This window comes from Felis catus, chromosome C1 (genome assembly GCF_018350175.1).
Source record: "Felis catus isolate Fca126 chromosome C1, F.catus_Fca126_mat1.0, whole genome shotgun sequence".
In the NCBI taxonomy this organism is placed as follows: domain Eukaryota; kingdom Metazoa; phylum Chordata; class Mammalia; order Carnivora; family Felidae; genus Felis; species Felis catus.
This window is the reverse complement of record NC_058375.1, coordinates 37,869,497-37,885,003: the sequence shown is the minus strand read 5'-3', so window position 1 is coordinate 37,885,003 and position 15,507 is coordinate 37,869,497. Positions and strand designations below refer to the sequence as shown.

At 56.9% G+C, this 15,507-nt stretch overlaps 1 protein-coding gene across 3 annotated transcripts in view; it reads left to right on the top strand.

Annotated features, from left to right (window-relative positions):
* Positions 1-15,507, top strand: part of TRABD2B (TraB domain containing 2B) — a 218,284-nt gene that overhangs the window by 192,898 nt on the left and 9,879 nt on the right. For 2 of the 3 annotated variants that reach the window (XM_003990063.6, XR_002160835.3), the window contains exons 5-6: positions 7,928-8,018; positions 11,129-11,398. In XM_003990063.6, coding sequence (XP_003990112.1) covers positions 7,928-8,018; positions 11,129-11,398 — 361 coding nt within the window. Of the gene's footprint in view, positions 1-7,927; positions 8,019-9,390; positions 11,054-11,128; positions 11,399-15,507 lie in introns of those variants that run through there. The other variant, XM_045035802.1, reaches the window with a different exon arrangement.

The following is a 15,507-nucleotide window of genomic DNA, read 5'->3' as shown; positions in this document are numbered from 1 at the left end:
TCCCCCAGGGACAGGACTCCCCGCAGGAGATAGAAGGGCCATCATGGGGATGGGGGCGTGGCAGGGGGAAGCAGAAGTAGCCTCCTAGCCTCTGAGGACCCAGATTGGACACAGAGACCTCCAGAGCCGGCTTCAGCTCCAAGCAACAGTGAGGCTCAGGAACAGCTTGGCCAACGGGAAGTTCTCCTGGGGTCCCGGGTGCTGTAACTCCAGGAAAGGAGCCTCTGGATGTTGTAGAGTTACCTTGGCCATAGCGAGCCCTGGGCCGGGCACCACCCCTGCAGTCACAGAACCCATTGCAGGCTCTGTCTCTGGGGCTCTCCCCCAGCACCTCTTGGTGACCTTGAACCATTGCACAGCCACTGCTTGGGGTTAAGGCCGTGTCAGACCCCAGGAGGAAAGGCCTCCATGTCTGACCCATCTCAGGGTTCCCAAGGCCTGGGACATGCCAAGAGGTCCCAGCAAGGGCTTGCAGAGGAGGAGCTGCCGGCTCCAGGCCCCTCAAGGTGCAGATTGACCTAAACCCCCAGGACTTATGCCCTCACTGATGGGGTGGGGTACAGACACCAGGCTTCCTCACCTCTAAACAATATTAATTGAAAGAGGATCTGGTCCAAAGAGAATGAAAAGGCTCAAACCCTGGAGCTTTTAAAAGAACCAAGAGGATTGGTTTGCAGGCATGGGCCTGGTGGCGGGTGGGAGTGCATGCTTCTAAGAGAAGTACACAACTGGGGGACGTCCTGAAGGGGACCCCCAAACTGGGCAACTGTCAGACAGGTGTCAGAGGCCCAGAAGCAGCTCTTACCCCAGAGGGAGCCTGCCCGTGCCCAGGGAGCCCCGGCCTCATCAGCTGCCTCCATGAAGCGCCCTTTAAACAGACACGCTCCAAGCCATGAACAGTCTTGGGCAAACCCCAGTTCTGCCGCTTTCTGTCGGTATGACACTGGGCAGGTTCTGGTGGCCTCAGAAGGATCCTAGTAAGGTCGGGTGAGACTATGAATCAAAGAGTCTAATTCAGTCTGACTTTTAGAGAAATGGCAGGCGGGGGTGCCTTTCTTGGTATTTGTATCTATCCTCCCATTATTTAACAGCAGAGCTGAGCTGACCAGCTGAAGGCTCAGGGCTCTTTGTTGCTAACATCCTGGGTTCTGGCAACCTCCAGAGAGGAGCAGATGGCAAAGGGGCAGAATCGGGTTCCACCCAGACACTCTCAGCTCCCTGGAGGGTGTCTGAATCCCCTCTGTGCAAGCCTGACAAGCACTCATTGCCCCTCTGCTTACACACCTCCAGGGATGGAACACTCGCTCCCTTACAGAACTGGACAGTTGCCTGGGAAAGTGTTCTTCGGCCCAGCTGAAACCCGCCCCCTTAGTCTTGTCCTGCTGCTCCGACCCTCACCATCGCCCACCTCCCCTTTCACTTTATATTCCAACACCCGGAATCACTGGTGGTGGCCTGCACACCCACACCCTTTTCCCCTTTGTACCCGTGCATGTGCTATGTCCTCTGTCGTGAAAGCCCTTCCTTTTCAGCCCCATAGCCCCTGGTGGCCCTCCCTCGCTGCTGGGCTCTCACTGCCCTGTAAGGGTTTGCCTGCCTGTTCTCCCTCCCCTCCCTGCACTGTGACCTCCTCCGGGGTGGGGACCATGTGTCTCAGTTCCTGGCACAAGACTGGGTGCAGGGGAGGCGTCATCCTGGCCCTTACTGAACAGAAAATGCCCCCGCCCTGCCCTGGGCTGGCTGGTGAAACAGGAGAAAAAGGACCCAGTTTCCCAGGCAGACCTTCCTTGGGAGATCAGAAGCCCTGTGGTACCCCCAGTGTCCATGCATCCCAAAGTCCCTCCATGCAGCCCTCCTGTCACACTTCCTCAGGAAAACAAACACCTCTGTCACTTGACATCCGGCCGGCTAATCCTGGAAGATAGATTAGCATTTGAAAGTTTCCCTTGCATTAATTTCAGACAGAACATAAATATGAGCTTGGGATCCCTCCTCCAGGAGGAAAATGCTGGAAACCCAGCGAGCTCACTGGAGAGAAAACATGTGTACTGGTGGAGGGGAGCCCATGTTACTTCGGAACCTTTGGGGGAACATCTGGTTCTCCCCTCTGCCCAGCCCCCCAACATTGTCTCGAAATCACCTTGTTAATTGGTGTATTCTTCTTGCTAAGTGCTCACACCTTTCCCTCCGATCTGGTGAACCCTGGAGAGGCCACACGTGGTTGACAGCTCCCTGCCCCCTAATGTGACCTCAGGATCCCTTGCAGATGCTAATGCTTCGGAGCGAATGTATGAGAGCGTGCCGTGAGCTATGACATCTCCGGATGGAAGTGAGCTTGGCCTTTTACCAGCTGTGTGACCTGGGGCGAGTCCTTTCCTCTCTCTGAGCTCTCCTGTCCTTGTCTGGAAACCGTGGGGGTACCTCAACAGGTTCCCAAAAGGATGAAGTGAGATGACACGGGAGAAGCACCGTGTACCCAGGAGACTCACTCAGTAGGACTTTGTGTTCAGGTTATCAAATGATGGAATCGTAGAGGTGGGAAGACCCAGGGGAACATGTAGGGCAACTGAGGCACAGAGAGGGGAAGGACACTACCTGAGGTCACATAGCCAGTTGGGCTGTTGAGCCAGGTTTTCTGTCCTACCCCCAGATCAGGGTTCTTGGCTCTTGGTTCTTGGTAAATGGGGGCTGTCAGGCTGTGGCCAGCAATGGGTAAAGGCTAGATCCAGCCTGTGCTCTGTTTGCTGAGCCTTGTGCCCTGGCACAGGCCTGCTTACACCTGGAAGAAGGGGAGCCTTTTCTCTGCACTAAAACGTCATGGGGCTGTGCCCATGAAGAGCAGGACACCTTCCCTGTTTGCTTACGAATGTCCCTCAAGTGGCGCTCTCGCTTGTGGGCTTAGAGAGATAATCACCACACCAGCCCCACCTCCTCTAGCCCTGGCCTGCCCCCTCCCCACTCCATGTATGTCTCCTCAATCCCACTCATCCTGGGAGTCCTGGCTACATGAATTCCTTCTCCAGGAAGTCTTCCATGATATCCTCAGATCAGTCTCTCCTCTACCATGCATGCCCCTTGTTTTCATTTCTAGGTTCTTTTTCTCTTCTTTCCTCTTTCTTTCTCTCCTCTGTCTCTGTCTCTTTGTATCTCTGCCCTTGTTTTTGTCTTCTTCTATCTCTTGCTTTCTGTCTCAGTGTCTCTCCTTTTTTCTCTCCCTCCTGAGGTCTCTGTGTCTCTTACAGCCTATCTCCCAGCCCCTCTCTCCCCACTCTCATCTGTCTGTCCTCTGTTTCCTTGTGTCCTGGTGCTCTTTTCCTCTCTCTGTCTCTCCCTGAGGGTGTCTCTCTTCTCTCTCGGCCTCTGTAGCCTCTTCTCCCCTACTCTCTGTCTTTGTGGCTCTGTGTGCCCTACCCCCTCACTGTCCTCCCTCTCTTTCCTCCTCTCCTTACCCATGTAGCCTCTGCAGATGAAATGGAACGTGCCTTCCTGCAGAGAGCTGGCCAGAAAACAGCTGTCAGTGCTGGAAGTCGCTGCTGAGCAGTGGCCAGGAGACCCCAGGAGCCTGGGCAAGCCACGCAGGCTAAGCCCCAGTGCTTTGGGGCCCCTTTGGAAACTTTCCACACCTTCCCTCCAGGTTCCAGGATGGGTGTGGTGACTTTTTCAGGATTTGTGACCTTGGAGGCAAGCCTAAGCCCCGTCTGCCAGCGTCTGGGGACAGCAGGCACTGGGCCCTGGCTCAGGCTGGTGCAAGGCCCAAGCTCCTGGGATTGGCGGAATCTGCAGGAGCATCACCAAGAGGCCGGGCGGTGGCGACAAGGGGAGGGTATCTGTGAGCTCAAGTCTTCTGGGGATAGAATGAGATCACGGCAAGGATGTGGAGTAACAGGTTTTGTCATTCATTCATTCAGCAAACATTCGCCAAGCCGCCACTGTGTGCCAGACTTGGGCTTAGCGCTGGGGTCGAGGATGAATCAGGCATGGCTCCTGCCCTCAAAAAACTCACAGTCTCCCAAGTGGCTTGCTGGGAGCACATTCTGACAGGGGAGGCTCTGGGGTATGGGAAGATCATTCCAGCTGCAGTGAGGTAACAAGGAAGACTGTGTCTGCAGTGGTTCCGGGCAGAAGCTGCTGGTGACCTGGGCTGGTCAAGCATGGTTAGGAGGAAAGATCAGGGGCACTCCAGTGATTGGATGAGGAGGGAGACGAAGAGTCGGGACACAGCCCATCCAACTTGGATAACAGAGCTCAGCTGAGACGCACCCCAGGAGGGGAGGGTGAGTTGGATTTTGTAGGCTCTGGCGGATGTCAGGTGGAGACGTGCAGGCTGCCGGTCAGACAGGCCTGGGCTAGGGCAGTAGTTCCAGAGTGGTCTGTGTTGTATGGTAATTGCAACCGTATGGGTGTGTGATTTGTCCACAGATTGTGCGTGAGAAGAAGGCGATGGGGCCCCCACACTTACTGGGCAGGAGAAAGAGGAACCCACCAAGAAGGTGGGCACAGGGCAGTGGTAGGGTTACGGAGAGAAGCAGGATAGTGCAGTGTCATCGTGGGGTCCTGTGAAACTAGGCCCAGAGAGGGTGGGGTGGGGACCATGGTGGGACCTGGGCTTGGGAACCGATGGCTTGTGCCCGCAGTCCTGGGGCACAGGCTGCATGGGGAGGGTGCGTCCTGGCGCTGTACAGGGAGCCACGTCCAGGAGGGGGATGGACACCGTCTCCTTGCCCTGCAGGGACGGAAGGGAAGGTGGGCGTGGCTTGGAGAAGGAAAGATGGAATTTGAAAAACCTCATGGCTGATTGCTTCCAACTTCTCAAAGTGTCTGAAGTCTTCTGCTCAAGGTCTTAAGTGGCACAGTAAGGGCTAGCATCGCTGAGGTTGAGGGGACGGACAGGGCGCTGACTGGACACTGAAACGCTGTCAGGCGGTGCTGGGGATCCAGCCACAGTAAGGCTCAGGGCCTTCAAGCACCCGCTCCGCCCACTCCAGGAACGTTCCTTTCAGAGTGGCCACACGGCCTCAGTAAATACTCAGTGCTGCTCCCGTGCCGCCGTCGTGCTTCCCCTGGTGGCTCCTGAAATCCTCCGGCGGACTGCTGCTGGGCCTGGAGGCCCTGGCCTTTAAAGGGTCTCCGTGGAAGTGGGGAAGGAATCGCCTCTGCTGCCAGCAGTGAGTTCCAAGAACCGCTGGCAGGGGTTCCTGCCACCCCTGTGCCAAAGGCCACCGTGCCCAGGCCCCCTTCCAGCTCCGTCACACTCTGGGGGCAGGCACGGGTGAGGATGACTCTGTGGCCCCACCGGGGACTGGCTTAGCTCGTCACTCCGGAGTGCACGCTGGGCTTTTCCAAAGGGCATTCGCTCCTCCTGCCTCATTGGGACCTTACAGCCCCACCAAACGGATGAATGCCGATTTGACACACAGGAAGACTGAAGCTGGGGGCAGGGAAGCCCACTTGCTCAGAAGATTCACAAATGTGACAGGAGCTTGGGTCTCTGTCCTCGACAGGACTGGGTCAAGGCCGGAGCCCTGGGAGGGGCTATTCATGCCTGTGTTGTCTGTGTGACTTCTATAGCCAGCTTCCCAAATGAGCCTCACTTATCCCCTAGCCTCACACATGCTGTTCCCCCTGGCTGTAACAGCCCCCCAGCCTGTGCCCGATTCTCATCCTCACCTGGCTAATTATCTTTTTTTTTTATGTTTACTTATTTTTGAGAGAGAGAGAAAGACAGAGTGTGAGTGGGGCAGGGCAGAGACAGAGGGAGTGACAGAATCTGAAGCAGCTCCAGGCTCCGAGCTGTCAGCACAGAGCCCGACGCGAGGCTCGAACTCACGGACTGTGAGATCATGACCTGAGCCAAAGTCAACCGATTGAGCCACCCAGGTGCCCCTCACCTGGCTAATTCTTATCCCACCCTTCTGCTAGCAGTACCTCCTCCAGGAAGTCTTCCCTGACTTGAGGTTGTGCTTCCCTCTGCCTAGTACTTAACCCAGATCAAAAGACCTTGATTCTCGAGACGGAGTGGCTGGAACAGGTCCCCGTCTGTTCACCACTGGCTAGCACTAGATATGCACTCGCTCAGTGTTTGTCAGATTAATGAACTGAGCAGGTAAAGAACAGGAGGGAGAGAGGGAAGAAGGGAAGGGTCTCCGAAGTCAAACAAAAGCCTTTTCCATAGAGTCTGAGAGCGGGGGTGCCGGCGGATCCCTTCCGTGTACACAGAGACATTGGGAGCATTTGAGTATAATGGATTTGCCCGAGGTCTCAGAGTGAGCATGATGGGTCTTGGACTGGAACCCGGGTCTGTCACTCCCAGACCAGTAGTCTTTTGCGGTGATCCCAAGGTGGATTCCAGGCACAGTAGCAGGCCAGTGAGGGACATGAAGGCAGCCCAGAGGTGTGCAGGGCCGTCCGGCAGAGCGCTGCAGGCTCTGCCCTCTGTCCACCCGCTCTGCGGTCCCAGCCTCGCTTCCTCCATGCCGGAGCCTCTCCGTTCCCGTGCAGCTTGTCCACTGTCTGTTCTCCTCAGACCTCCCTGGGGCTGTCAACATGCTGACCTTCTGGCTCCCCACCTGTCACCACCTGTCACAGGCGATTAGAGTAATGGTACAGGGATCTCTCCCCAGGTTCTGGGGCGAATGGGGAGTGGAGGAGAGTGTGCTGCCCACGTGAGTGGGGCTGCAGGGCAGGCACACGGGCTAGGAGGCCGCAAGGGGCCACTGCCACTCTGCCCGGATTAAACAGGTGGGGAGACTGAGGCCCGGGGAGGAGGAGGGGCTTGCCAGCGTGCCGAATCCCAGCAGTTACCGCCTCCACTCACTCGGCCTCCCGAGGACTCTTCCTAACCAGAGGCTAGGAGAGCCTTCACTGTGTTTCTAGACCTCACGCCCACGTCCTGCTGCAGTAGAGCCATTTCTGGGCTCATCTGGAGCTGTGGGTCTCTGCATTCTGAGCGATCGGCACAAGGCTGGTCACAGAGCAAATGCACCATAAACTTTAGTTGAGTGAATGATTCGTGGGTTGCGTAAGATGAAGACCCCCGTCTCCCCTGCCCCCCAACACACACACACACACACAGCAGGGCCACCTCTGTGGTGTTCCGCTCTCTGTTTGGACCTCTTCTGTGCCACTGCTGCTGCCCGCTGGACCCTGTAACCATTGCAACCATTTGCTGCTCTCTCCTTCCCCAGCATCTTACACCTTGTGAGTCTTCTGGGGCCACCCCAGGGCCTGGGTTGAAATATGTGGTCTTTAAATGTTGGATCAGAGGTGAACAAATGAATCCACAAAAGCCCGGGTCCAGCCGACGCTGAGAGAACAGTGGAGCCTGGTGAGGAGACAGTCATGAATATGCAGAACCCACCCCCGTGCTAAGGAAGGGCACCTCAAGTTGCTGGTGGAACTCACAAAGATGAGCCACAGACCTGTTGAAGGCTTGAGGGCTTCCTGGAGGAGGTTTTCTCAGAGCTGGGCCTTACACGACCACTGTAGGCTGACACAGGCTTAATTCACTTTATTTTGCTGGTATAAAACTTGCGGTGACTGCAGCCAGGGTGTGGGTCCTCTGCACAAAGACTGTGCTGTGGGTGTTGTTACAGCCTGGGGCTGGGGTCAGCTTAATGGCACGATGCAACATGAAACACTTGTGAACCTTTGCTACTGTGCCAGCCACTCTTCCCGTGGGCCTCGCAACAACCCTGGAGGCCGCTATCACCATCATTCCCACTTTACAGCTGGGAATGGGGCACAGAAACTGGGCCTGGGGAGGTACCACTGGTAGGCAGCAGAGCCAGGATTTGGACCCAGGCAGGGTGGCTCCAGCACAACTTCCAGCTACACTGCACTGCCCTTGGTGTAGGCCACTGGCCTGAGGCTGTCCCAGTTGCTGCCGACTCGGCAGGTGGCTGAGCCCACTCTGTCCCTTGTGTTCCAGGTCATTTTCTGGGAAACAACACAGTCATTGACGTCCTCCGGCAGGCGGGGCTGGAGGTGGAGCACACGCCCGCAGGGCAGACCATCCACAGGTAAGCAGCTGAGGCATGGTGGTGGGGAGGGGGGGGCACGCGCCCGGCTGGCCTGCTGCCACCATCCATGAACCGTGCCCGACCCCGTGCTGCATGGCCAGCCTGCACCCAGCCTTTCTGCTCGGGCCTACGGGGCAAGCTGTGAAGAAGCCTTGCAGGGACCGGCCTTCACCAGGCAGCCAAGAGTGGAGGGGCCGGGCTGGAGGTGGGGGGACCGAGAAGGAAGCTGGTGTGCAATCTCAGCAACCTGGGGGAGGTGAGGTTGAGGGGTGGGGCAGTGGGAACAGGAGGAGGGGTAGGTTCTGAGCTGCTCAGCATTTAGGGCCGGGTGAGTGGGTGGGGTGGAAGGACTCTGTGGGACTCCTAGAGAACTGGGGATGCCTAGCCCTGCCCACACCCGGTCCTCACCTTTTTCTGACCACACCTCTTGGGGGGCCCTCCCACCCCTGACTTTCCCACCAAGGTACACCTACTCCACTCAAATAGCCATTAGTGGCCATCCTTTTCCTCGGAAGGGTTCCTGTCCCCACCCTAGGCTGGGACTAGGTGCTCAGGGGTCAGCTGGGTCCACTTGTGGTCCACGGTGCCAGGGCAGGCATGACAGGGTGTCAGCACACTCTGGGCAGCTCCGGGGCAGGAGGGTGTTTCTCTGTAGCCTGCCCTCCAACTGTTATGCAGGAACCTTCTTCGCTGGCCCCCCAAGGGCGACCACAGAGCGATTTCAGGCCCAGTCTCTGGCGTTACGAGAACTCGAGTCAGAAAGAAGCTTGAATGGTCACAGTGAATCTTTATACACCGGGCTCTAAGCACTTTTAGCTCATTAAATCCTCACAAGAGCTCTATGAGGTAGAACGTGGAGTACCCCCATGTTAAAATTGAGGAACTTGAGGCCCAGAGAGGTGACGTCACTTGCAGGACACCCAGCTTCTGTCACTGCAGCCGGGCTCTAGAGCCTCCCTCAGCTCCTAACTACTCCCTGTCCCCTCCCTGGGCGCCAGAGGGGGTGGGTGTGCTCGGAACAACTAAGGCTTTCCCCCTTGCTCTGCACAGACGAGGCTTGGGGCCCCCCAGAGCTTTGAGCCTCCGGCCTCCTAGCTCTGGGCCAGCACTCTCTGCTCTCCCCTGTCTCCATGGCCCTTCTAGAGGAACTTAAAAACTCCCTCACATTGGACTCCTTCCTCTTTTGATCATCTGAGTCAACCGGACGAGACTGATGAACATTTGAGTGCGGCACAAATCCGGTCTGCCTGGGCCAGGGCAGGGGTGTGTTGGAGGAGTGAGGCATCCAAGGCAGCCTTGGGGACAAGGCACTCCTCATGCTCCCCTTCACAGTCCCAAGGACTTCACCTTGAAGCTCATTGTGTCTTTCCAGGCCAGGCGGGGCGGGCAAACGGGCCGGCGCTGCTGCCTCGACTCCTATTCATCTCAGAGCCCAGGCATCAGAGGAAGGTCCCCCGCCTCTCCCGCCTCTCCCGCCTCTCCCGCCTCCCCGCCCGGCCCTGCTCCGAGGGCTCTCAGCCCCAGGCTCCAGCGCACGCCGAAATCCTGCGGGTGGGGCGAGGAGCTGGGATGCTGGGGAGGCCCCAACAATAAAAGCCATCATCGGCCACAGGTGCTTCCTGGACCCATCTTTTTGTCCGCCTGTTTTGAATTATCTCCCCAGCAGCTGCAGCATCTCCTGGGCCCTGGGAATCTGGTCTTGCTGTGGGGGCTGGGGATGGACAGGCTGAGCTGATGGCCTTCCCCTCTCATGGAGAGAGAAGCCCCTCACCCCATTGTGTGTGCGGGGGTAGAAGAGAACAGGCTTCTCGCCGCCTCGGGTGCCGCCTCGCCCTTCTACTCCCGATACCACGTCCAGCCTTCTGCCAGGGTCTGAGGTCCTCCCGAGGGAGTCCATCTGGGCCCCAGAGAGGAAAGAATAAAAGGGAAAGGAGCAGAGGCTGTTCCCAGGCTAAGAGACCTGTGTATATAGCACTGCATGGAAAGTGAATTCCGCACACACACACACACACACACCTAATCAGTGCTTTAGTGCCTGCTACAGCCAAGTCCATGTGCTTATAGGCCAATATCAAAGAACGGCTTGTTGTGTGCCAGGCACTGTGTTAGGACCTCATCTCATTCGTCCTCATGACGACCTTACGAAGCGAGTGTTGTGACTACTCCCATCTCACAGCTGCCTGCCGCTTGAGACGACTTTGTCACCTGCCCTTGGTCACACAGCCTGTAAGCCAAGAGCCGGCATGTGAACCCACGTCTGTCCACCTCTAGCTGGAGCTCTGACCTGCTTAACACTGTCCTGCCTCCCCAGAAAGATGCTCAGGGAATAGCTGTTGAATGCACAGATGGCTGGTTGTGTGAATGATACAAACCACCGCATTAATATTTTATAATTTTTAGTTAATACTGTTAACTACTAAAACAGTTCCACGGCTTCCTATTTGCCAGGCACTGTTCGCAAGGCTTTGCCTGTGGTAACTTAGGAGATCCTCATGCTGCCCCTCGGAAGCGCAGGCTGTAGCGCCCCCATTCTGCAGAGACGGAGATGAGGCACAGTGAAGTCAGGTCACTTGCCCCAAGCCCCTCAGCCAGAGCCTGTGGAATGAAAGACCCTGAAGAAGACGAGATAGGCCCCCGGGGCCTGCCCACAGCTCACTCCCTCACCTCCTACTAGCCTGGGCTCAGGTGTCACCCTGCACTGACCAGAAGCAACCCCCGCCAGCCTAGCAGCCTCCACCTTCAAGCTCCCTCTCCTGCCCTCCCCAGCAGCTCCCACAATCTGACATCCTTATTCTCCGGCTCTCACTTCAGTGTGAGCTCGAAGAGAACAGGGATGTGATTTGGTGACCGCTTCTGCCCAATTTCTAGAAAGGTCCCTAGTGCAGGGCGGGTGCCCAAGAGACATTTATTGAGCCGATCAAAGAAAGAATGGGTCAAAATTCCATCTCTGGACATGAGACAGTGGTTTCCCTGGGTTCCTCTCGCCGGGCCCAGCAGGGGCACCCAGCCTTTCCCCTGCTGTGACAACCTTCTCACTGGGCTGCACTCCCTGTCGCACGTGACTGACACAATCCCACACGTGCACCTTACATGCTGTTGCCCCTTTCCAGCCCTGCCGCCCGGAGCCCCGCACCTCCACCCGAGGGGACCTCGGCAAGCCCGGCCCCGGTGACCCCAGCCGCCGCCCTCCCCGCAGTACCCTCGGCGACCCCCACCGTCCCGCCTGAGGAGGAGGACCCAGCCCTGTCCCCACACCTCCTGCTCCCCGACAGCCTCAGCCAGCTGGAGGAATTTGGGCGGCAGAAGAAGTGGCACAAGAGGCAGAACAAACACCAGCGGCCGCGACAGTTCAATGACCTCTGGGTCCGCATCGAGGACAGGTGAGCGGGGGGAAGGGCAGGCCTGTCAGGAGCCGCGCATCTCTCCGGGTCAGCCCGGGGCACCCTCTCATCCCGGGCCCTGCTCGGAGGAAGTGAGCCAGGTGGGTGCTTGGGTGGAAACTTCTGGGATAACTTGACTCACCCCCCGATTCACAAAGTCTCTTCCTGTTCATCCGTCAGGGTTTACAGAGCATGCTCACATATGATTTTTCATTTGTATTCTCAAAATGAGAACAAGCACACTTGTCTGCGTTTTAAAGGCAAGGAGATAGAAACTTCCTTCAGGTGCGGTAGGCAAAAGCCTGCTTTCCCCTTAGCTCCATTTGTCCCATGGGCCAGAAGGTGAAACTGGGAGAAGATACATCGAAACGTCATAAGCTCCCTGCGCCTGGAAGGTCTTAGTGGCCGACACCCTGGCAGGGAGGCTGCAGAGGGCCTCACTCTGCCAGAAAGAGATGGCAGGTGATGACGGACAGCCTTACTGCCGTGGGCTGTCTCTCAGGAGGGGAAGGGGAATCTGTGATAAATGATGTCGAATATGGGCAGGTGCAGAAATCATCCTGCTCTGCAGACAGGTATCTGTCCCCTGCCTGTGTTCTCCTGCCACCCCTGTGCCACCTTCTCAGCCTGTCTGTTTCCAAAGCTCCTGATGGAACCAGGATACTGTCTCCCAATTTCCACCTATAGACTCAGTATAGAGCAGTCTCCCTAGATTCTGCTTTGGGGTAGGAATCTCCATATGTAATGAGCAGTGTCACCAGAACACCCCGGCTGTCCCAGGGAGTGGCCATCAGTGAAGGTCAGAGTCCTACCCCCCGCGGTAGCCCAGCCCTGGACATCGTACCCCAGCAGTGGGCCCTTGCAGACTCCAAGTCTCACCTGAACCCTCAAGATCATCCTCCAGGATTTCCCCAGAATGCCCAGAATCATCTGGGTTACTTATAAACAAACAAATGCCCAGGCCCCACTGCAGACCTCATAAACCTGCACCTGCAGGGCATGGGCTGGCAAGCTGAGCGTTGAGTCTGCACTTGGTTGAATGTGCGCCGCAGAGTCTTCGCAACAGCTTTGGGGAACGTGGACCCAGTTCTGCGTTTACAGATGGTGAACCAAGGCCAGGTTGGGGACGGGAGGCTTGTCCAAGGTCACATAAGCAATCGGGGGCTGCCTCCTGCACTGCCTACTTCACAGTCCTCCTGCACTGTCTACTTCACAGTCCTCCTGCAGCCAGGTCTCTGAGTCATCGACAAAAGGTTGACGTGTCCAGTCCAATGTCTTAAAGTTTTGGATGCGCACTGTTTTGAAAAGACTTCCAGCAAGTAAGAGTGGAGGCCACTGCACCTTTGGGCCGTTGGTTTCAAAGTTCCTGACTTGCGTTACTGGGAAATGTACTTCTGCAGAGCCCTGGCCAGCCTGTCCCACCGAAGGCAGAGGCACTGCTATGGCTAGATTAGCCGTGACATGTTTGGCTCGTGTGCCCAGCGTGGGCGCCCCCTCCAAACCAGGAGCAGGGGCACGGGGTTACGTCAGAGGGCCACTTCTTCCGTGCTGGGGAGCACTCACAGGCTGCCAGGAAGGAGCAGGGCCGGTGCCGGAGCTGGCAGCACATAAAAAGCTCCAATCAGAGGGTTACTCCGGGCCCTCGACAACCTGCTGGGGTGACTGAGAGACCCAGCCGGTGGCGGGCCCAGCCCAGGAGGGGCAGGAGGCTGGCTGTCAGCTCCAGCGACTGACCCCCCAGCCCTAACCACTTCTGAAAGGTAAATTTCGGCAAACGACTCCAAGCAGTTTCCTTTTCACAACATGTAGCTCTGAAACACAGAGCCCAGTTTCAGAATAAGAAAATAGCTTTTCTTTGGCAAGAGGGAGCCCCTTCTCCCACCTAACAGGTAAATTGTGGCTGGATAACTCTCTTCCATCTTGTTGGGTTGGAGAAGGAAGCTTCCCCGGAAGGGCACCCTGCTTGACCTCCTCGATGCTTCTTAGGCAAGCAGGCCCTGAGCTTCTGTCACTCCCAGGGGACTCACCCCATCCTCCTAGGCTTTCCAAGTTTCCAGCTCTCTGAGAGGGAACAGCGGACAGCTCTCCAAGGGGGGACCTAAAACCCATTCGTGGCCATTCTAACAAAACCTTTCTCCTTGGAGCTGTGGTTCCATTCTGAATTCTCTCATTTTCTTGCCCCCAAATCTGGCTGGTGCCATCCATCACCTCTCCCAACTCATGCTACACCCGTGACCCGGCAGCAGGGCCCCTGCCCAAGGGCACTGCCCCAGCAGCCTGGGATTCTCCAGTGCTGCCTGCCACTGCCCAGTGAGCTTTCTGCTGCCCAGCCTGGACACAGAGCATGGGCTCCCTCCGGTCTGCAGCTGCCTCTCCTGCGGGCCCTGTCCTCACTGAGCTGTGTGCTGCCCCTCAGTCGGCCGTGCCCAGCCCATCTCCCACCTATGCCGTTGCTTTTCTCTCTGGGTGGGGGAGGCACGAGGCTCTTACAACCCTCATGTCCCCAGTCTTGTCAGTAGTCCTGGAAGTAAGCTTTGTTTGACAAACAAGGAAACTGAGGCCCAGTGAGGTCAGGTAACGCCCACAACCCACACAGCAAGTGAGCTGTGGAGTCAGAACCCACAACCCAGGTCTGTCTAATGCTAAGGGTCACATTTGCTCATGGCCACACAAATGCCCCACCCTTGCCTGGCAAACATCTTCTCCATCCTCACTGGCTGAAGTGTCCCTTCTCTCCTCCCCCACAACCCACAGTTCCTGCAGGTGCCCCAGTCTTAGCATAGTCACACAGGCTGCAAATCTTCACTTGCGTCCCAAGGCCTGGAGGCCGGGAGGCACCAGATCTGGACTGGATTTCTGTGGCCACCGGGGGCCTCATGAGGGTTTGTTGACCGCATGCCTGAGTGAGACAAGGAGGGAGAGAACTGGGGGTAGAGGCTGGCCAGACCACCACCTGGAATGAGCTCCCCTCCACTCACCCCTCATTACCCAAGATGTAAACACACAGGAGGAAGTTTAGAGAAGTAGCAGCCCTGGCAGGGTGATTAATGAGGACCCTGTGGAAGGGGCCAAGTGCATGTCTGCAGATGGCTGTACAGCAGGGGCACAGAACTCTCAGGAACTCCACATCTAAGGGCCAAGAGGGGGGACAGCAGTTCAGGGTTCATTCCCATGCTGGCTGTGTGCCTACACACTGCCCCACTGAGAAATGAGACTTGTGACAATCCTCAGTCTCTCTATCTCTTTTAAATATTTATTTATTTATTTATTTATTTATTTATTTATTTATTTTGGGGAGTGGGGTGGGGAGGGGCAGAGAGAGAGAGAATCCCAAGCAGGCTCTGCACTGTCAGCGTGGAACCTACACGGGACTCCATCCCACAAACCGTGAGATCACGACCTGAGCTGAAATCAAGAGTCAGATGCTTAACCAGTGGAGCCACCCAGGCGTCCCCTCGGTCTCTCTTTTTGTGCAGTGAGGGCCTTGACTAGGTCCATGATGGTCATGGCAGCCCCGCTGCTCCCCCAGCCCATGGCTGGGGTATGTGCGCATATGATGGGGTTAGAGGGCTGGATAAACAAGGGGTCAGAGTGCTGGATGGAAGGACAGTCATGAGGAGGTGGGTGCAGGGAAGTGTTGGGCATGGCCAGAAGCGAGGTGCAGGTGGGCATCAGTACTGACCCAGAGTCCTGTGGGTGCACCATGCAGGGGCAGGGGGTACAAGACACACACACACACAGAGCGTGTCGTTGTCTTTCTGGGCCTCACTTTCCCCGAGCTTTGAGCAGATGGCCAGGGCCCCCTGGAAGAGGAAGACCTCTCTCTGGTCCGCCCAGGGGGGCATCCTGCCTGAGGTTCCCCGGCTGCACTTTCTCTTAGCAAAGCCAGGCCTTCTCCCAGGGGGCTCCAGGGTGGTGGTGTCTCTGTGTGGGGACGGAATGCTATGATCCGGATTCGAGGTGGAATCCCACCCACGGGGGATTCTCTTCCCCCATGAGAAATGGGAAGCAGGACCGCTCTGTGCATAAAAGCACAGACAAATTCAGCAGAACAGGCTTCAGACCCCAGCCCTTCCTTGTGCTTGCTTTGAGGATTAGAGAGTAAACAA